General features: G+C 46.6%; 1 protein-coding gene across 13 annotated transcripts in view; it reads right to left on the reverse strand.

Moving 5' to 3' along the window:
• LOC139052803 (bromodomain-containing protein 3-like) overlaps nt 1-23,003 on the reverse strand; it is a 253,023-nt gene that overhangs the window by 69,720 nt on the left and 160,300 nt on the right. For 12 of the 13 annotated variants that reach the window (XM_070529928.1, XM_070529935.1, XM_070529927.1 and 9 more), the window contains 2 exons: nt 21,987-22,298; nt 21,649-21,783 (listed from right to left, as the gene is read on the reverse strand). In XM_070529928.1, coding sequence (XP_070386029.1) covers nt 21,649-21,783; nt 21,987-22,298 — 447 coding nt within the window. The remainder of the gene's footprint in view (nt 1-21,648; nt 21,784-21,986; nt 22,299-23,003) is intronic. The other variant, XM_070529934.1, reaches the window with a different exon arrangement.

The raw sequence follows: 23,003 nt of genomic DNA on the forward strand, positions 1-23,003 counted from the left end.
CTTCCCTACCTCGATGCTCCCCCACTATACTCAGTTTCATACATAGCAGCTACGAAGGCTCTTCCCTTACCGCTCGCATCTGGAACTAAAAAACAGCGAGTCACTGGAGTGAAAGGTATGCGTCTTGTACGTAGAACTCACGTTGCAAAATATTCTTACATATAAATTTGCATGGAAATGACTATATATACAGGTATACTTACAAGCACATATGCATGCAGCCATGCCAAGAACGAACAGTCCGTGCCACGTTATATCGTCATGCTCCTCATTGTCTGTTCAGTCATGACAGGCCTGCTCAATTGATAAATGACAACTGTTCCATAGCATTCATTACCCCCAGCAGGAGAAGCACCGCACCAGAGCTCTAAAGGGAGTCGTCAGAACCACAGCGGTAGGTCTTGAGCTTTGATACGTGAAAGACATACTGGGCGGAAGACAAGACGAGAACTTGGAAATGACAGAAGCAATCTCGTAGGTAACAGGTATTACCTGGCACCGCCCACAGTATGGTCCCGTGCACAAGCAAAGAAGCTATTCGGAGAGGTCCACACAGTGGGAAGGGTACCAAAGAAGCTCAAATGCACCAGGAGATAAAGTCACATCGCCATGCAAAGCATGATAGCAAAGCCTCTTGTTGCTTTGCGACACCATAAGCTGAGCACGGGCAAGCTGACAGGCATCGTCAGGCTGCATCATGGCATCACATGCGTATTCGGTAGTGGAGGCGGCAGATGGCAGGAAAATAGTGTCGAGAGGTGAAGTCTGCTCGTACGTACAAGAGGCAGGAAGGCGAAAATCCAGCTGTATCATGACGAAATGAATTATGTGCAAAAGTTACGTAGGGAAGAGCAAGGTCCCAATCATGGTAGCTAGGCGAAACATACATGGCAAGCATGTCTGTGAGAGTGTGGTTCTAGCATTCCGTGAGGCCGTTGGTCTGGATGGTAAGAAGTGGTCAGTTTGAGTTGTCGAACGGAAACGCAGCATGGCAGAAATGACTTGAGAGAGAAAGTACCAGCCACAGTCAGTGAGCAATTGTCTCAGGGCGCCGTGAAGCAATAAAACATCACATAACAAGAAGTCAGCGACATCAGTTGCACAGCTGGTCGGCAAAGCTTGGGTAATCGTGTAGCATGCAGCATAATCAGTGGCCACTGCTATTTGTTCCGAAGGTTGGATGTGGGAAAAGGCAAAGCGGATCTAGTCCAACACAAAAGAATGGTTCCATGGGTATGTCGATAGGCTGACGGTGACCAGCAGGTAGCAGCAGGGGTGTTTTGCAATGTTGGCTTGATTCACAAGTAGCCACGTAATAGCGGACGGAGTGTGCAAGGCCTGGCCAAAAGAAGCGTCACCGGACACACTCGTAGGTGCGAGATACACCAAGGTGTCCGGCAGTGCGTACATCGTGAAATTCTGTAAGGAATCTGTCTTTAAGTGCCTTGGCATAACAATAAGGAGGTCAGGTCGATCAGGTTGAAAATTGTGGCGGTATAAGACGCCTTCCTAAACCCCAAATTTGCCGACAGATGCGTCATTAGACCATGATTCTAGAGGATTGATGGCTTTTCGGAATGAAGCGTCATGGTCTTTTTCTTCCCCGATGTGAACCAGGTCCAGCACAGAAAAAATGAAATTGATGACGTCCTCATCAGCGTTCTCAGGGTTGCCTGCCACATACCTGGGCAAGCAAGCTGCATCCAGGTGCAGGCGGCCGGATTTGTAGATGACCGAATATGAAAATTTTTGTGGGCACAGGACCCAGAGACCTAGCCATCCGGAAAGGTCTTGGAAAGAGGGCAGCCAGCACATTGCACGGTGGTCAGTAACTAGACGGATCATCCGTATAAGTCTTGAACTTCCCAACTGCTCGAACGAGGGCCAAATACTTGTGCTCCATAATGGAATAATTGCGCTCAGCAGCTGATAGGAGGCTTCTAGCATAAGCGATGACATGGTCATGGCCCTGTTGGCGTTGGGCTAGTACCGCACTGATTCCATGGCCACTTGCATCCATACGGACCTCGGTAGGCGCAGCCGGGTCGACGTGGGCAAGTATCAGAAGGGTAGTGAGCAGGCTGATGAGGTGCGAGAATGCAGAAACCTCTTCTGGGCCCCATGAAAAAGGCACGTCGTGCCTCAGAAGCTCAGTAACTGGCCTAGCTATCACATCTGCAAGTCTTCACGAAGCAATGGAAGTTTGGACATAGCCCTATAAAGCTACGGACATCCTTTGCAGATTGGGGAAAAGGGAAGTTTTGACTGCACAGATTTTTGTGGACCATTTAATGCCTATGAGCAGAGAGTCCATCATGCGCTGAAAGGTGGCCAGAGAGTTACCGGAAGTCCAAACGGCTTGACCTTGAATTGGTAAAGACCATCACATGTTACAAACGCCATCGTTTCACGGTCCATAGCGTCCACAGCAATCTGCCAGTACCCGGAGCGTAAGTAGATGGATAGCATCATCAACACGTGGCAGAGGGCACATGTCCTTTTCGTAATTGCGTTAAGGTGGCAATAATCAGACCTGTAACGCAGCAGAGGGTGCCAAGAATCTCTGGATCCGGACAGGCCGCCAGTGGAAACCGACCCTTGCAACGTTTAACACCTGAACCCTCTCAAGCGAGACTAGCTTAGCTGGACTCTTTGAGGAATTGTCAGATATTGTTTGGGATATCATCGGCCTTAGTGAGATTAGAAGAACTGATGAGGCTTACACATTGCTAAATAACGGTCACGTCCTCTGCTATAGAGCTCTCCCTGATAAGAAGCAATACGGAGCAGAATTCCTAATCCATAAGACCATAGCGGGCAACATTGACGAATTCTACAGCATCGAGAGGGTAGCAGTAGTCGTAATCAAACTCAATAAGACTTATACATTAAATTCTACAGCATCAACGAGAGGGTAGCCGTAGTTGTAATCAAACTCGGTAAGAGATATAGATTAAAGGTAGTACAAACCTACGCTCTAACATCCAGTCACGCTGATGAATATGAGAGATACATTAAATTCTAAAGCATCATCGCGAGGGTAGCCGTAGCTGTAATCAAACTCGGTAAGAGATATAGATTAAAGGTAGTACAAACCTACACTCTAAAGTCTAGTCACGACGATGAGGCAGTAGATCAGTTTTATGAAGATGTTGAATTAGCAATGAGAAAAGTGCAAATGCAGTATACAGTAGTAAAGGGGGACATCAATGCAAAAGTGGGGAAAAAGCAGGCGGGTGAGCAGGCAATTGGCAACTACGGTGTTGATTCTAGAAACGCTAGAGGTTAGATGCTGGTAGAATTCGTAGAAAGGAGTAAGCTGAGAATAATGAACACCTTTTTCAGGAAACGTAGCAACAGAAAGTGGACCTAGAAAAGCCCTAATGGTGAAACAAGAAATGAAATCGAATTCATACTTTTTGCCAATCCCAGCATAGTGCAGGATGTAGAAGTGATAGGTAGGGTAAAGTGCAGTGATCGTAGGTTAGTGAGGGCTAGGATTCACCTCAATCTGAACAGAGAGAGAGTAAAATTGGTCATGAAAAAACAGGCGAACTTAGAGGCAGTAAGGGTAACAGCAGACAAATTTAGGCTGGTACTTGCAAACAAATATGCAGCCTCAGAACAAAGAGATGATGACGACGCAGAGGTAATGAATGAAACCGTAACGAGGCTAGCTTCAGCGGCAGCAATTGAAATGCGAGGCAAAACACCAAGGCAATAAGTAGTCAAGCGCTCCCAAGTAACAAAGGACCTAATAAAGAAACAACAAAGAATGAAAGTGTCCAACTCAAGAGACAAGACAGAATTCACGGAACTGTCAAAACTGATCAACCAAGTGAAAATAAGTGATATTAGAAATTATAACACGAGAAAGACTGAAGAAGCCATAAAAAATCGACGCAGCCTGAAATCAGTGAGAAGGAAACTTGGCATAGGACAAACCGAGATGTATGCACTGAAAGATAAGCAGAGTAATATCACTAGAAATCTCAAAGGTATAATAAAAGCAGCGGAAGAATTCTATACTGACCTGTACAGTAGCCAGAGGACTCGAGAGTACTCTATTCGAAACAATAATGAACAGTACACAGAAACTCCTCCAATAACAAGCGATGAGGTCAGAAGGGCCTTGCAAGGCATAAAACGGGGAAAAGCGGCAGGAGAGGATGGAATAACAGTCGCTTTAATGAAAGATGAAGGAGACAATGTTAGGAAAACTGGTGGCTTTCTATACGAAATGTTTATTGACTGCAAGGGTCCTAGAAAGCTGGAAGAATGCAAACATTATACTAATCCACAAAAGGGAGACATTAAAGAACTGAAAATATATAGGCCCATTAGCTTATTCCCAGTATTATATAAAATATTTACCAAAATATTCTCCAATACAATAAGGGCAACACTGGACTTTAGTTAACCAAGGGAACAGGGTGGATTCAGGAAAGGATACTTTACAATGGATCGCATCCATGTCACTAATCAGGTTATCGAGAAATCTGCCGAGTACAATAAGCCTCTCCATATGGCTTTCATAGATTACAAAAAAGCATTTGATTCAGTAGAGATACCAGCAGTCATAGATGCATTGCGAAATCAAGGAGTACAGACCATTTACGTAAATACCCTGGAGAATATCTAGAGAGGTTCCACAGCTACCTTAATGCTACACACGAAAAGTAGGAAGATACTTATAAAGAAAGGGGTCAGACAAGGAGACACAATCTCTCCAATGCTATTCACTGCATGCTTGGAACAAGTATTGAAGCCGTTAAACTGGGAAGGCTTAGGAAGGATCGATGGCGAATATCTCGGCAACCTTCAGTTCGCCGATGACATTGTTCTATCAGCAACACTGCAGATGAGTTACAACAAATGATTGAGGACCTTAACAGGGAGAGTGTAAGAGTGGGGTTGAATATTAATATGCAGAAGACAACAATAATGATAAATAACAGGGCAAGGGAACAAGATTTCAAGAATGCAAGTCAGCCTCTAGAATTTGTAAAATAGTATGTTTACCTAAAGTCGGGTACAACTTTAGGAAAAAGAAGAGGCCCCGTCCAGACGACCGAAGCACGACAGCCAATTGCCTCCACGACTAAAATAGTCCCGATAAAAAAAACGTGCTTCTGTAACGCATAATTCTGGGTATAAATACAGACTTTTGTATTTTGATGACAAGTTGGTAGAGCTCTCGTGATTGGAATGCTACAGCACATGCCGGATCGCGAGAGAAAAATAACCACATGCCTTCTACAATGCTGCACGTCTGCTCTTTAGCTTGGTTGCAAGGGACATAAAGTGGAAAGGCCAGCTCTGCATGACTTTAGCGCTGGTTTACATGTACACAGCACGGTTACTGCTCGTTTTCAGAGCTTAAAATTAATCAGTTGCTACTTAACGAGTACATAAAAAAAACAATGCATTTATCGAAACCATTACAAGCCTGGGGCGAGAAGACGGTCCAGAGAGGAAAGATACAAAAATGCTTCATTCATCGTTTTAAATAAACATTCTTGATTTTAAAAAGCATAAGATTTACATATTTTGGGGGGGTTTTCACAAACAAACTTTCAAGAATGTGATAGTTCTTTTTTTCATTCCTTTTCACTTTTTTTATTTCTTTTCTTTTGCTCGCCTTCAATGCTGCCAGTACGCATAGCGTAGCGTCAGCGATGCTCGCTGCAATCTTTTGTCGCTGGATCACGGTTCAGAATAAACACACGTGGCACAAATAGTGCATCGCAAGCTGGCAATAATATTTCCGGCATGGTCAACCACCGCAAACAGTTTGGGAATTCACTCTGACGAAGGGCAGACGCACATGAGTGACGCGACTTCACCCAGCTCAAAGCGCGGGCGGTCGTCTTCTCCTTCGGTGACGAGGTCACGGTCGTCGGGCTCGTGACATCAGTCTAGAGTGCGCGCCCACTGGTGGAGACTCGTGTGCATCTGCCTTGGAGGAGTAAACGTCCCTTTTTTCAAAAGTTGTACCCGTCTATAGGTCAACAAATCACAGGGAACCCCGACCATGAGAAGGAAATTCACGGAACAAAAATGGGTTGGATCGCATACGGCAGCCATAGTGAGCTTCTGATTGGGAGCTTACCGCTATCATTGAAAAGGAAAGTATACAATCAGCGCATTTTAATGGTGCTGACATATGGGGCAGAGACTTGGAGACTGATAAAGAAACTTGAGACCAAGTTAAGGACCGCACAAAGACTGATGGAACAATGAATGCTAGGCATAACTTTAAGAGACAGAAAGAGAGCGGTTTGGATCAGAGAGCAAACGGGTATAGACAGTATTCTAATGGACATCAAGAGAAAAAAAATGGCACTGGGTAGGTCCTGTACTGCGCAGATTAGATAACCGTTGGTCCCATTAGGGTGACAGAATGGGTACCAAGAGAAGGGAAGCACAGTCGAGGATGGCAGAGGACTAGGTGGTGCGACAAAATTAGGAAATTTGAGGGTGCTAGTTGGAATCGGTTGGCGCAGTACAGGGGTAATTGGAGATCGCAGGGAGAGGCTTCGTCCTGCAGTGGACATAAATAGGATGATGATGATGATGATGATTATGATGATGATGAATCTACGCAGAATCACCATGTGCCATCTTTCTTTTTGACTAACACGACAGGTGGTGCCCAGGGGCTGCAAGATGGCTCAATGATGTTCTTCACAAGCACCTTGTCAACTTCACTTTGAATAATTTGACGCTCAGGGGCAGACAGCCAATATGGGCACCTGTGGCTTGGCCCAAGGGACGGCCCGTAATGTCGAAGATGTTAAGCTAGGAAAGCAGAACGTGTTGGAGTGCTTCAGTCTGATGAGGTGTATAGTCAGAAGCAATCATTGACTTAATGGTGCTGTCAGGGCAAGAAAGACTGCTGATGAGGCAGGAAACCAAGAGAAGCAGTCACTGTAAAAACTTCCACTTTGTCACCATCAAGGGTACAAATGAGGGCAAGTCAGATGCCTTGTAGCAGCACTTGCGTTGCCAAGCTGAAATTCACAACAGGAAGTTAGGTGCAGTTTGCTACTATAGACAGAACGGTACGACGCATTGTGCTACCATGGGTGAGGAAGATGTCAGTGATGGGCGTCAAAACAGTCACCGCCAAGAAATAACCGCGACCACACGAAGTTGACGTAAGTGAACATCCGCGACGGCAAGTGAGCATACTCAATGGAACAGAAGCAGCTTGGAGGTGGGTCGCTCGGAAGTTCGTCAGTGGGATCCAGAACTGGAAGGTCAAGACGGAGGGTGCTGGCTGAACAGTCGATAAGAGCAGAGTGTGAAACAAGGAAGTGCAACAAGGTGTGCCCAGTGTCGATGAGTGCACTGACTTGCCCACCGTCTATCTGTACATCCACGAGGTTCTGTTTGGTAGGGATCCCCAAAAAAGAATTTTCAGTTGGTTGAAGCATTGCAGCACCACCTGTAGGAGCAGGTTTATTTAGTTTTCCATCTGGGAATGCCGTAGAAAAGTCGAGGAGGATGGTCGGCGGAGCTGGGTGGAGCAAGACTGGTGGCATTGAGGTGAAGATGAAAGGGAGTAGCGGGGCTCGGCCACACATTCTTGAAGGGCAACTTCGTCAGAGCTGGACATGTATTAGCGACAGCGGCCAGGTGCATTAAAGTAAGCCTGAAATTTACTCTGTGCTGTAGAACACTAGCGACTTCGGCAGGAGCAGGAGATGTGGCTGACGCGGTGACAATGAAAACAAATAGGCCTGTCGGGAGTTCACCATGCGCATGGATTCTGGAACCATGCAGAAAAATCTGAAGTGGGTAGAGGTGAAGTAGCAAAATGTGGCTGGACATCGGAATGAGGAGCGGAGAAAATGGAGTAGATACCCACCTTGGCAATCACCTGTTGAAAGGCAACTTAGATAAGGGGAATAGGAACCGAAGGCGGGCCAAACGACCGAGATTCCAGGGAAGTTGGGACAGCCATTTTGAGTTCACACCGAACGATATGCGTAACATTACTGCAGCTGCTGGCTGGGTGAAAGAAATCATCACACCATCATGTTGGTGCAGAATTTGGCAGTCGCTGGAACTGGTGTGTGAAGCGTTGGCTTCTGGTTTGTTCCACGTAGCAGCATTCTTTATTGATGGCATCAACAGTCGTATGTTTGTAATGATGTTATATGGGATTTTATGGCCCAATGGCCAAGTATGGCCAAAGAGTGCCAATAACGTTTGTAAACACAAGCAAGTTAAAGACATCCTTTAAAGTTAAAGGCAATACCTTTAAGGACATGCGCCACTGTCCGCCTCTGCCATGTTTTCCTGAGCTTTGTGGCAGAGAGCCAAGACATCTTGTATATAGCTCACATAGGGCTCCGTTGAAGTCTGCATGCGATTAAATATTTCCTTTTTGGCAACGAGCTGTCGACACAAGGGGTTCCCAAATAAATTGTGAATCTTCTGCTTGAAGCTGTCCAAGCTTGTGAGCTTGTGTTCACGGGTTTGAAGCCATACTGAAAGAAGCCAACGAAAAAAATAATGTTCACAAGCATGATATAGGGTCCCAGCTGCATTAGTGCCGACTCGTTTGTAGTTTGTAGAAGTTCAGCCAGTGATTGGCGTCGGTACTATTCAGGAATGAGAAAATGCCAAGATAAACGCATGACAAAAGTCGTTGTGGTAGGCAGGGCGACCGGAGTGGTTGAGGCGGATTAACTGGAGGCCACGGTGAAAACCATGAGCGACGGTCCGCTGCAGAGTTCTGTGGCGAGGACAGGGACCGCAAACCTCCACCAAACATAAAGGCGCATGGGAATATACAGGTATACAGTCGAACCCACTTACTATTCATGAAAATTACCCATTCATAACCCATTATGCCATGAAAATTCCGTTGTGATAACCACGTTGCATGGGAAAAAAAATCAAAATGGCAGAAGGTGTTGCTGTTCGAGAAAACTATAATGGCGGGGAGGCCAGTTCTCCTCCCCACCAACTTCCTCCATCCGGCTTCCGATTGTGTTGACTCGTTTAACTGTTTAACTCTGCTTCCTCTGCGCTCCGATCGCGTTGTTAGCAAGCTGCAACTGTAAAAATGCTTGTCACAAATGCTGTGATTATGACAACCATGGAGCAGGAAAACTCCCCAGGAGATTTGGTGGTACTGGAAGAGAAAACAGAGGGCGCGTCACTGTCGCAGGCAGCAAGTGACAAACACGCTCCACCGAGGCATGGCTTTGGTGGCCCCGAAAGAGGCCTTTTAAAGAATGCGGGAAGGTTGCCGTGGCAGCATCTCAGCTTTAGAAATACATAAGAAATGCTGGGACGTGATGTCCACAAGCATCTCGACACATACTTCCCACTGGCTTGCACGAGAAAACCACATGTCCGTAAGCCTTGCTTGCTTTACGCGAAGCTTGCCAACATCTTTCTCGAAGGCATCCAGGCGCTCCACATAGTGAAGCAGAAGGGCCCTCACCAAAACAAGCCCATGAGAACTGAATCGTATACAGGCCCTTCCGTGGGGACAATGTTGAGGGAGCCTGCCCTACCACGTCAGCACTGCCGTCATAGTCATCGCTGTCGCTATCCGATGCAAGCCTGTTTACGACGATCGCCTCATTGGTTAGATGCACTTTGTTTCCAAATCTATAGCAGTGCGCTTTTTGTCACCGGCAACGTCGTGCATTGCCGATGATTAGCGGACAGATCAGCCATATTCCATTTCGGCGGCGAGTCAAACGAGGCTGCGAAACAGTGTGGCCAGGAACAACTTCGACGCAACGAACAGACAAGCAGAAACAACTTAATCCGTTAGCAGAATTGCACATAATGAGGGCCATAGAATAAAGAACCAACTGTGAAGGCCCCGCAAGCAATCTGGGAGCAGAGTAGGCAGCGTTGTCGGTGCAGTTGGCACGCTCCGTTCGTGTCTCGAAGGGTGGTACAGCACAGAGCTTTGGGTGTAGCCCATTCTTGTTCAGTGGGGTGGAAGGACGACTGGAGAGATGCATGCGATGGTGGCGTACATCTCTCATGGAGAGAAGCGTGCGGTGGAAGTTGGGGTGGTGGACGATCATGCAGCGGCTTGTATTTCGCTTTAACTTTTTCCTTTTCTTTTTTTCAAGGCTATCGCATTTTATTACCTTTCGGCACGGACACCCGGCAGTCAGACTTTATCGTTAGAACCGATAATTCAGCATGGGGACACTGCAGTAAACGGCTTATTTCACCATAGAAAACATACAAAAGTTGATGGTGCAGCAGCTTTTTATTGTTATAACTGATATATTGTTAAAACCGGTATCGTTATCAGTGGGTTTGACTGTATTGACAAGCACATAAGCATGTAGCCCTGCCAAGAATGAACAATCTGTGCCAGGTGATGTTGTCCTCCTCATCATCTCTTCAATCATGACAGGCTGCTCAATTGGTAAATAACTGTTCCATACCAATGCTACATATTTATTAGAAGGCCAAATGAGCGCAGCGTGCAACCAGCAGTCACGACTGGCACTCGCGACCATAACATTGCATGTATGTGGTTCTGGGGTTGTACATCCCAAAACCACAATATGGATCAATTTCAACCAACTCCATGATCAAATGCAGGACTGAACCAGCAAACTGAGCAGCGCAACGCCACTGGGCAGGAGCACAAAGGGGCACAATAGCCAATTTGATGTAACCTTGCATCTGACACGTTTCAATTTATGTAGTAGCGATTCCGTAGAAAGCATCGACGAAATGCGCAGAGTGAGAAATCTATGACCACACTATTTCAGTAAAAGGTTGCGCAATGTTGCCTGCTACATATGAAGCAAAGTGTAGGCCGAGCAGTGCCAAAACAAACTACTTATTTCAGTAATACAGTAAAACCTCATACATACATTTTGTAATAGAATGAGAGAAAAACTGTGCCATCCAGAAAAACGTACGACCCCAAGTACCTAAAAAATGACGCAGTTTTGCCCAGAAGGCGAAGCATTGATAAAGACAGCAAAGTATTTGATTAAAACACAAAGTAAGTCTCATAGTTCTATGGGCAGTGTAAGTTGCAGTAAATAAACTCTTACTAACTAAAGCGTGGTGTAATGCACCTAAAGAGACACCAACAGAGTGCACTCAATGATCACGAGCATTTGCCATCACTGGCGTGACAAACACCAGGACCAGGAACCGTGCGGGTGTGCTTGTCCGAAAACAAGCACTCCTTAACGTTTATCATCTCAACTACAGTGCATCACCAGAATTCAGCAGATCATGTGCCAAATGGGCACACATTGAAGCTGCCCCATTGCCATTGAACTGTTGAAGCAATGAACGACGATCTTGTGGGCATCATTAAGGAGTGTGCAATGGAAGTCGGTGGTAACTCCATTAGGCAGGATACCAGCAAACTATCGCAGGAGACGAAAGATCTGATCAAGAAACGCCAATGTATGAAAGCCTCTAACCCTACAGCTAGAATAGAACTGGCAGAACTTTCGAAGTTGATCAACAAGCGTAAGACAGCTGACATAAGGAAGTATGATATGGATAGAATTGAACATGCTCTCAGGAACGGAGCAAGCCTAAAAACAGTGAAGAAGAAACTAGGAATTGGCAAGAATCAGATGTATGCGTTAAGAGACAAAGCCGGCAGTATCATAACTAATATGGATGAGATAGTTCAAGTGGCTGAGGAGTTCTATAGAGATTTATACAGTACCAGTGGCACCCACGACGATAATGGAAGAGAAAATAGTGTAGAGGAATTCGAAATCCCAAAGGTAACGCCGGAAGAAGTAAAGAAAGCCTTGGGAGATATGCAAAGGGGGAAGGCAGCTGGGGAGGATCAGGTAACAGCAGATTTGTTGAAGGATGGTGGACAGATTATTCTAGAGAAACTGGCCACCCTGTATACACAATGCCTCATGACCTCGAGCGTACCGGAATCTTGGAAGAACGCTAACATAATCCTAATCCATAAGAAAGGGGACGCCAAAGACTCGAAAAATATTAGACCGATGAGCTTACTGTCCGTTGCCTACAAACTATTTACTAAGGTAATCGCAAATAGAATCAGGAACACCTTAGACTTCTGTCAAGCAAAGGACCAGGCAGGATTCCGTAAAGGCTACTCAACAATAGATCATATTCACACTATCAATCAGGTGATAGAGAAATGTGCGGAATATAACCGACCCTTATATATAGCTTTCATTGATTACGAGAAAGCGTTTGATTCTGTCGAAACCTCAGCAGTCATGAAGGCATTACGGGATCAGGGTGTAGATGGGACATATGTAAAGATACTGGAATATATCTATAGCGGCTCCACAGCCACCGTAGTCCTCCACAAAGAAAGCAACAAAATCCCAATAAAGAAAGGCGTCAGGCAGGGAGATACGATCTCTCCAATGCTATTCAGAGCATGTTTACAAGAGGTATTCAGAGGCCTGGAGTGAGAAGAATTGGGGATAAAAGTTTATGGAGAATACCTTAGCAACTTGCAATTCGCTGATGATATCGCCTTGCTTAGTAACTCAGGGGACCAATTGCAATGCATGCTCACTGACCTGGAGAGGCAAAGCAGAAGAATGGGTCTAAAAATTAATCTGCAGAAAACTAAAGTAATGCTTAACAGTCTCGGAAGAGAGCAGCAATTTACAATAGGCAGCGAGGCACTGGAAGTAGTAAGGGAATACATCTACTTAGGGCAGATAGTGACGGCGGATCCGGATAATGAGACGGAAATAATCAGAAGAATAAGAATGGGCTGGGGTGCGTTTGGCAGGCATTCCCAGATCATGAACAGCAGGTTGCCATTATACCTCAAGAGAAAAGTATATCATAGCCGTGTCTTACCAGTACTCACCTATGGGGCAGAAACCTGGAGGCTTACGAAAAGGGTTCTACTCAAATTGAGGACGACGCAACGAGCTATGGAAAGAAGAATGATAGTTGTAACGTTAAGGGATAAGAAAAGAGCAGATTGGGTGAGGGAACAAACGCGAGTCAATGACATCTTAGTTGAAATCAAGAAAAAGAAATGGGCATGGGCAGGACATGTAATGAGGAGGGAAGATAACCGATGGTCATTAAGGGTTACGGAGTGGATCCCAAGGGAAGGGAAGCGTAGCAGGGGGCGGCAGAAAGTTAGGTGGGCGGATGAGATTAACAAGTTTGCAGGGGCGGCATGGCCACAATTAGTACATGACCGGGGTTGTTGGAGAAGTATGGGAGAGGCCTTTGCCCTGCAGTGGGCGTAACCAGGCTGATGATGATGATGATGATGAAGCTGCCCCACCCACTTGTGATTTCTGATACACAATTCGTGGGCCACAAATGCGCGCTGCTGCCGAGCGCACTCATTAGTGTCACCTCCAACATTTACCGTAGGGAAAGATGGCATGCATCAACGCTATTCGCCTCACAGCCACAAAAGATTACGTGACCACCAACGTCACACGGCCAGAGCCTAGATTGCTGGCAGAGCAGGGTGCTCATGTTGATGCTGGCAGTCAAAGCTCACAGGCAATATTAATGGGCTTTCTCTTCAGGTGGAGGCTGACAACTGCTAGTAAGTGAAACTTGAGGGTCAAGGAATCGCCGCAGCTGTGCACTAAAAGTGTCTTGGTGCCTCTGCCATTCCTGGCTGTGCATGAGGGCGGCTTGTTCAGTCAATGTGATGACTGAGCGCTGCTTTCATTTCAGCAAGCTATGCATCCTCAAACCGGTCCCCCTCAAAAATGGCGCAAGAAACAGCGGGACGCTTCTACCAACACTACGCCACACACTCTCTCAAACAGATAGGTAAAGATGCTTATCCCAATAGCTGTGAATGTGACGACCATGGAGCAGGGAAACTCCCAAAGAGATTTGCAGGTACTGGAAGAGAAAACAGAGTGCGCACCACCGTATTTACATGACACGCAAGCACTCCAAAGCTGCCACAGCGGGCGGCTACTGCTGCCGATCGTGCGCGCCAGCGCTTTTTCTTGTTCACATCGGATCTAGCGGCCAGACATATCAAGCAATCACAGTTTGGTGATCTGACCATTGGGACCGAAAAATCCCATTTTCGAAGAACATATTATTCAGTAAAAAAAAAAAAAAAGCCTCAGTGTACTGGATCATGCTTCCTGTTCTCAATCACGAACATTGTCGCCAGATATCGTATGAAAGAGAATCGAGGTTCTACTGTAAACATCACTCCTTGTCGGAGCGAGAAACAGACTAAGCGAAAGCAGATTTTTATTTCTTGCAGTCACAAAACACCGACAAATTAAGATCAAAGCCTGAGCACTGCCATGCTCTTATGCAGTCACTGTAACCAGTAGGAGTCAGTCCAGCAAACTTACTGGAGGCCACCTAAGCACTGCGCATGCACACTAGGGGCATAATGAATTCCGGGTTTTTATGTGCCAAAATCACAATTTGATTATGAGGCCCACTGTAGTGGAGGACTCCCGATTAATTTTGACCACCAGGGGATTTTTAACATGCCCCCAATGCACGGGAAGACGCAGGCATTTTCGCATTTCGCCCCGATCGAAATACGGCCACTGCTGGACTTCGATCCAGTGACCTCGTGTTTAGCTAGTAAGCTGTGCTTACAACTCTCCAATACCTAAGCTGGATCTCTCAGCAGAATGCCTCCATCCTCTGAGCTGTCATTACCTCTTGGAACACAGCAGGCCCCATGCTATTATCAACCATCCATGGATGGGCGTCCAAGAAGTGTGGAATAGGCATATTGATAATGTTGCATCTTCGGTTAGCAGTGCAATGACAGGCATAGCAAGTGAAAGAAGGGTCAGGAAAGGGAAGGAAGTCTTGCACTTCCAACATCACCAGTTCCACTGCTAACCAAAAACGACTATTAAGGGCACGACAGCTGCACTCTTTGACAGTTCAGTTTTGCTTCAGATCTTCCATTTGGACCAATGCATGGCTTTTTTGTTTAAAAGTCAATATAATTTGCATAATTACTTGTCTAATTACATCAAACCATATTCATGTGTGCGCCTCTGTTGAAAAAGTAATCTAGAGGAAATCCATTTAAATGTTTCTGCTTCTTTTTTAAGGAATTCCAAACGCATTTAGTGAATACCCAGCGATAGCGACTGTACTACCGCATTTCATATTCAAGCTACAACGCAAAAGCATATGACAAAGTGCATTCTAGCTGATACTTTGCCTACTTGCACTCGTATAAAGAAAACTGAGATGGACATGTAGCACAAAACCGTGCCTTAATATTCAAATGTTTTTGGATTGAACAAAAACTTGAGTGAATGCTCTCGCATCCTATGGCAGTCAGTATTGCAGAAATGGCCACTTCAATTTATGCACGTCTCTTGCAGCGTTCACCCTCGTCGGAAGCACTATGCACAAAGCGTTTTTGCTGGACTACACATGTCATAATGAGGACATCCTTCACTTAAATGTCCAGTTTGGATTTATCAGCTGTAGTAAAATCACGACAACAGGCTAAAGAGGTTAAAGGTTCCTTCAAAACAGACAACACGCTTGAGATCTTTTAATGACTATATTCGCAAATATTTCCTTTCAGATAGATCAATAAAACTGCACTGCCCTATACCCCAGGAGCACCTACAGAGGATGCCACGAACAACCAATCTGGCATTACACTGGACTCCGGATAAATGAAACTCACTTGAACGGAATGCCAGATTAACTGAACACCGGCACGAACTGAACTTTGGTTAGCCAACCATAGGCAATGTGTTGGCAAACTTGCGTTAAACGAAACCCATCTTTTTTATGAACACCTCCATGGTGTATAGAACAGGAAAAGCCCTACAAACAGGTCAAAATGTGATGCTTTAAGTAATGAAGAAAATCCAATCCATCACGCAGTTTCAGGAAAGCTTATGAAAATAACAATGTCGAAGTTACAACGGTGTTCTCATCATGAGTGATGATCCCCGACAAGGAAGAAAGCACTATGCAGTACGCAAGATCTTGTAGTCGATCTTGCGCTGGAACCACTTCGGTTGCACCGAGGAATAATACGTCAAATGATGCCCTTGTTACCCGCTGCTAGGAGGCAGTTAAAAATATTAAGTTTGTGGCAAAGGCTATTACTGTGCTAGTGCACATTACTGTTTTGGACCAGGCAGCAAGAGATGGAGTTGAAATATTTTTAACAATGGGACTGTGCAGGGTTATTGGAAATCCTTCCACACATGAACATAACCCTGTGCAAAAGATGCTACAATATTAGAAGAGCACACTTTTTTTTTTCTTTTCGCCACAGCAATACGACGTGACAGCCCTGCAGAAACTCGCAAGGTGGAGAGAAGGTGCTGCCTGGTTAGCTCAGATGGCAGAGTGGCTTCCCTGGAAAGGCAGTGGTCTCGGGTTCGAGTACCGGGCCAGGAAGAATTTTTCAACCACAAGGCTTTTCTTTCGAGAAACCCTTATGGGTTTCCTTTGTAGCAACTGCTACGATTGGGTGGATGTCATTTTCCCTTTATTACCCACAGTAATATATGAATACTCGGGTGATCACTGAATTCTCAGCAACGCTCCTCTCCTTTGTTTAAATGAAACTGAAGCCATTTTTCTGTTAAACCAGAGTCATCTGCTACACAACCCAGAGGCTCGCTGCCTTCACACAAGCCATGCACACGTGAACACACGTCTGTTCCATTTACAATTTATGGATACACCCCGTGACCCTGCACAGACCTTAGGAGCTGGAAAAAGCTAGAACGAACAATAATTGGCAAAATTATACTGTGTTATGTGATCAAAGACTCATGGGCAGATCCCACTGCTGCAAAATGCATTTCTAAAAATGGCAGTAGATGCATAGCTATACCAGCTTTAGGCACAGCAACACGGGTATAGACTACAAACACGAATGCTAAATTGCGAGTGATGCAAAGCTATCCTATGTAAGTCATTGAAAAGGAGTAGCAAGGCAAGAGCATGCATCTGGGAAGCACAGCACATTGCATCCACGTTAGCACGGGCATGGCTACTAAGCACGCCTCTTCAATGCCAATTTTAAATGTCCGTACATTGAGCACACTGGCATAAAAACATGTCCTGGAATAGGTTTTTAGTTTCCATTCATGTACTTCGGCTGAGTGTCAAAGACAGGTAACAGAGAAAGCACAAATGCAGTTAACTAGTCTATAGAAAATTCCTATATCAAGACCCATACACAACTGTTTAAATGAAACAGTGCCAATCGGACTGGTGCTAAAAATAAAGCACCTAGACCTCATTTAGTCCCCACAACGAGTAGGTATTCTACCTATCAGCTACAGGCTGTCCTTTGCACAGAGCTTTGCCATTGTCTGCTACAGCTACCACACAACAGCTGTGGCGAGTCACCACAGCTGGAGGCAGTCACCACAGCTGGTGACTGCCTCCTTCCAATGGTGCCACCCAATGGCTGGCATCGTCCACGACATTAGGCAAGGGGGCGCCAAGCCCCCTCCCCTTGGTATTGCTGCAGCACAGCACAGCTTAAATATTACACTATTTGTACAGGTGGGTCTATTGTTGGAGGCAACACGTGGCGCACACTTCGTGCAATGCTATCAACTAGAAAAGGCAGAACCCAAATGTATAAAACGGTGCTGGGGCGACGCATGCCGTACGACGTCCACTGCCAAACCCCTACTTTGCATCGCCAGCATGTGGCCCTTTGGCTGGGCAACCACTCATCTTGAGCCGCAGTTACACTGAATGCGATTTAAAGTAGAAAATTGCACTCAGCAGGCCAGCCATCTGGATGCCAAAAGCATGGAAATTATCCAGATTTAAGAACATTGTTGGGGACATCAACCCCCCCCCCCCCCCATTTTTTTTTTAAGGAAGTTTCGCGTTTGGATGTTATCGTAAGACAGATCAAAACACTCATTTTGTTGCAAGCGACTCAACGAAACTCACACCGCAGTGATTTTCGAAACCATGTTTCAGCGATGTCTGGCTATGTCGTGCTCAGTCTGTCCAATTGCTGGAAGATACAGAGTGTAAAGCTACCATTTGCAAATAACTAAAGTGAAAAATTTGCAGTTGCCGACTGTTGTGAATGTGTTGCCATCAGCGGAACGCTCACGCAAGACAAAGCACAGCGACATTTTTTTGGCTTCTCCAAAAATGCTATACTCTCAAACAACTTGGTTCTACTGGTGCTTATTTGCATTCTACACCACTGCAGTAGAAGCAAGAGTAGCAATTTGCTTCCTCAGTCTCACTGCTGGCAGTGTAGTAAATGTTTCTCCTCAAGCACAGGGCTTTGACGTGCAATCGCAAGGTAGGGCAGCCGCACTCGAGCAAAGCCACGCGCCAGCAAGCTGGTAGCAGATGAGCCGTGGCATGCACCGCCCCTGCGTCATTTAGCACATGCGCTTGGCTTTCGCCACTTCCCATGCATGCCAATTCGCGGAGCACGAGCCATGTGCTCGCACGTTCCCTCTAGCAGTGGACCCAGCTGTACATGTCAGTATGTGAAGTGCACGTCTTTAGTACTCTGTGTTGGCAATGCACCTCCTTAACAGGCGAGATTAAGTGAATGGAAATCTTTCAAGATGGCTCCCATTATGCCTGTATAACTGTTCCCGAAAATAATCTCTCAGTATAGCCCAGGATGACATCGCAATGCTACATGCATTGAAAACTGTGGGGACGCGCGACTCTCGCGCGTCCCCCGATGTTTTTTCTGCATAGCACGTCTCCTGTACTCCCGCTTCGCCGCGTGGCCTGCGTGACGCCCGCGCGGTCGATGTGGTTGAAGCGCAGTGCGAGAGATAGCGCGGGTGTTGCGCTGCTAATAACGCCGCCGACAGGCGAGGTTACCTGGGCGCCGAAAGGAAGGTGCTTGCTCACTTGGGGTTCGAGACAGCAAGCAGCACGGACGTGCCGTGCCGCGCGTGCAGCGACCCTCTTCCCCGGCGGGTCGGCGCGCGGCGTGGACGTCGCGCGCGCGCGGCGACCGATGCTTCTGCGAGACCGCCTCGCGTGGCCGCCTTCGAACGCGCCATGACTCGCGTGACCATACACGCGAACGACCAGGCGTTGGGATCCAGCATGGGGCGAACATATTCGCTCGCTTCCGGTCGCGGCGAGTCGGACTTCTAGATTTGTCGCGCGCCCATCGGCATGTTTTGTGGATAGCAACTCGGCTAGCAGGCACGGATCTGTGAAAGGTGCAATAAATGCCCTTGTGATTGTTTGCACTACTGTGTACTGTCGTTCCTTTGTCCGAAGAGCACGGGTGGAGAACCCCACAAAACGTACTCCCTTCATCAGTTGACTGCCTCCTTCCATGGAACGAAGAGGCTTAGTGGAGCATGTTTCAAAACTTGCTCAAGACTCTAATGCTTCATGCTTCACATTAGATGGGTCAACTTTATGACAACCAAAGAGGTGCAATCTTCAAAAGGTAGGCATGGGTAGGGGAGCTTGTTTCCAAGTCAATAATTTTTTTTTAAGCTTTAGAACTCTGCTTGTGTTGGGGCAAGAAACAACTTGAACAATGTATGCTATAACAACCACTTTCTCCCACCCCATCATTGAGACTACCTTCATTCCAGATTTCACCAGTGGACTCAAACACATGCCACTTGTAGTTACCGTCAGCACAAAAATTTTACATTGCTAGTAAACCTGCAAGACCTTCAATATTTGGCACGGCCTATTGCTCTGCAAGGCATTCGGGGTTTTGCTTTCACTGCTACGTAGAGATATGAATGTGTGTGGCATGTAAACATGCATGCATCCATTGCGGCTGTGTCAGCTAAAGGAGCATTTGGCACAGCACTTGGAGACGCAATGGCCTACAAAGGCTGCTCTGATGACCTCAAATGGCTTCTTTCTCATTCATGCACCCTTGGGCACCGACCACTATATGCTGTCAAAGGATTCATTGCATGCCACTCCTTTGAAGCGATAAAACTTGCCTTTCATGCCAGGTCCTTTGCAGCCCTTGATCAGAATTCGACCACACACTCAACGCACAAAAAAAGGGGAGGGGGAGGGAAGAGATCTATTTGCCCAAACAAGTGCAGTGTTCTGTATATCAGGCCAGCCTTGTTGACAACACAACATTGTGTAGCGTGTACTGCAGCAGCAAGTACTGCCAACAACAAAACCACAACGCTGCAGGTTGTATCTTTTATTCAGTGTTCTCTGAAAAAAGGCTCATCCATCCACACTTTATTGAACACAACTGTGTAAACCCACTCACACACGCATGCACATGGGTTTGTGGATGATGATATTTGCTCTGTCGCAAAAATGTACAGCTCTAAAAACAATGCAAAGACATTTAAATCAAAATGATTTGTGGATACCCTGCACTAGGCCCCACCTGTACAACGCAGTCTTCAGATATAAAAAGTACACCATTTAGGAAAAGGTCCCAGGAGTGCTTGCTCATCATTTAGGATGCGTACACAACACACAGTATGAGATAAAATGCAATTACGACCAGAGAAGCAAAATAAAATCATTGCACAATATGCCATTCTTTAAAAACAGCACCCATCCAAACTGGCACAAAAAATGCTCTTAAGCCTGTAGGGTGGCTACACTCTGGCCTTTCTACAACAGAATTGCAAAATTTTTTTTAAAGCCCTAAATGTACAGCCAAGGACTACAATGTGTGCTAAACAAACTCTGGAGGGGGGTAACACACACATGCACGCATACACACATACACACGCGCACGCACGCACGCACACACGCACAAAAACAATGGTGTTGCGCAGAGAGGAGCCAGTTTCGGGCACGGCCGTACACACCACTAGCCACAGAGTGCACGTGCTATAGCAGCAATCAACACGGAGGCCAGCTTTGTCTCAAACAGGAGCCACCACCGAGGCCTCTGCTTTGTTCGGACAGGGGGGAGGGGTGGGGGGACAACGCTGGCCACCCAGAACAATGATGGCTCCTCCCTACGCGCCTCGAATGCTTACCCACTGTGTGTGCCCCACAGAAGCCTGCCGAGAAAAAATAAATAATGACACACACTAAACCAGGGATGGCTTGCACACCACTTACACAAGGCTGGCCTCGAGGAAGAACACTGCACTCATGGGCTATAGATGTGCACCAACCGTGCACAGACCTATTTCAGTGTGGGAATGAATAGGGCAGCAAAGGACACTGGCTCTCTCAATGGCAGCATGACATGAAGGGTGAAAGCACCAGCTTTCACCCTTCACCATGGAGAAGGATGCTTTAAAAGCCGACACTGTGTGCACACATACACACTTGCTACTACTTGGTTAAAAAAGAATGGTGATGGGAACAGCAATGGCCTTGTATGTACAGATGAAGAGGGTCTCTACCACTAGACTCACTCCTGCTCAAAAACAGTGTGTGCCGCTGTCTGACAGCAGGGAAATAAATACACTACCCACACATTCACACAGTGCCCAGCCACAAGTGCACAGCCCCCACTACCCCCAAATGCCCTATTAAGTGTGTGTGTGTGTGTGTGGCGCGCGCGCGCGAGCGTGTTATGTCAGTCCCAACCGCACAATTTGGCATTGGGGGAGGGGGTTTGGGAGGGAAGGGTGCGCGCATCTTTTTGTTTGTTCCCTGGCCGGATGGTGCCGCGGTGATGGGCTCAGCAGATGGGCCGAGCACGAGGGGCAGTGCCCCCCCCGCCCTCGCCGGGCTGAGCCTAACCTGACTCCGAGTCCGAGCTGTCCGAGGAGCTGCTCGTTGACGACGAGCTCGAACTGTCGCTGTCTGACGAGCTTGAGCTGCTGGCGCTCAACCTGCTAGGGCCCCCGACCACATCCACGTGCGAATTCTCCGCATCTGCAACAGAGTGTGCAAGAAGCACACCCACACAACTCAGTCTCCATGACGCCATGTAAGCATAGCAGTAGCAGCACAGGAGGAGGAAAAGGCATGTGTGACAGGTTGTGCGTTTGGGACTTGGTGGTGTGAGGGGGGGGGGGGTGGATAATGCAGCAGCAGCAGCAGCAGGATAAGGAGGAGGGTACCAAATAATTGCTCACCTTTCTTGAGGGGCTTCTTGGGGGTGGTGCCAAGCTGACCACTTACATCCTGCAGCCGCTTCTCCAGCTCCTGTTTCTTCTCGCGCACCTGTTCTTCCTTGCTCTTGCCAGCTGCCGTAGCGGCCAGCTTGCTCTTGGACGAGTATGGCTTGCGGGGCTTCTTGCGCAGGCATGACGCCACATACGACTCCAACTCCCGTAGCGTTGACGGCTTCAGCGTCTCGAAGTCTATCTCTATCTCGTCTGGGTTGGAGTCCCGTAGGGATGGCTCCCGCGACTGGATTATGTGCACCACTCGGCCAAGCTTGTCACCTGCGTCCACAAAACTTGCCTGTCAGAACTGTACTCGACTGTCATTACTTTATAGTATTTGTAGCTTGCACTTGCCAGTCAAACTTCACTAAGATATCATCAAAATTACATCAACTTGTAGAATAAATCGCTTATCCTTGTGTTTCATACAGCATTACAAATTGTGAAAACATATCACAACCTGTAAACATTTTTGTTGCCAGGTTTCACCACCCAGCTTGCTGACGGCTATGCCTTGCAGTGCCCAAATTGTTTTAGTACAGTCGAAACTACTTATGCTCAGATTGAAATTTGATATTTTATGCAAATAAGTACAGTCGTCAACAAATTTTTCTTAGATGGAAGGGGCCATAAGTTTGTCCGAATTATCAAGCAATCGGAAAAAGTAAATCTGAATCACAAAAAGAATCGCATCTTCATACAGTTGAATTCTGCCACAACGAATACCGGTACAACGAAATTTCCAGGACAACGAATAATTCGTAATTCCCCATCAGTATCCCATAGAAATTAATGCCGTTTCTCTACACAACGAGCAATTTTTGGTGAGCGTTTCTGCTTCAATGAAATTTTCGCAGTCAAAATCAAAACCGAAACAAGTGTTATTGGCAAAAGAGAAGTCCAAGTCAAATCCAAAGCCATAGTAAGCATGAAATCATGTGATTATAGTTTCGCCATTTTTGGCTTTCTTTTCGTGGTCGCATC

The sequence above is a fragment of the Dermacentor albipictus genome, unplaced genomic scaffold, assembly GCF_038994185.2.
Source record: "Dermacentor albipictus isolate Rhodes 1998 colony unplaced genomic scaffold, USDA_Dalb.pri_finalv2 scaffold_36, whole genome shotgun sequence".
In the NCBI taxonomy this organism is placed as follows: domain Eukaryota; kingdom Metazoa; phylum Arthropoda; class Arachnida; order Ixodida; family Ixodidae; genus Dermacentor; species Dermacentor albipictus.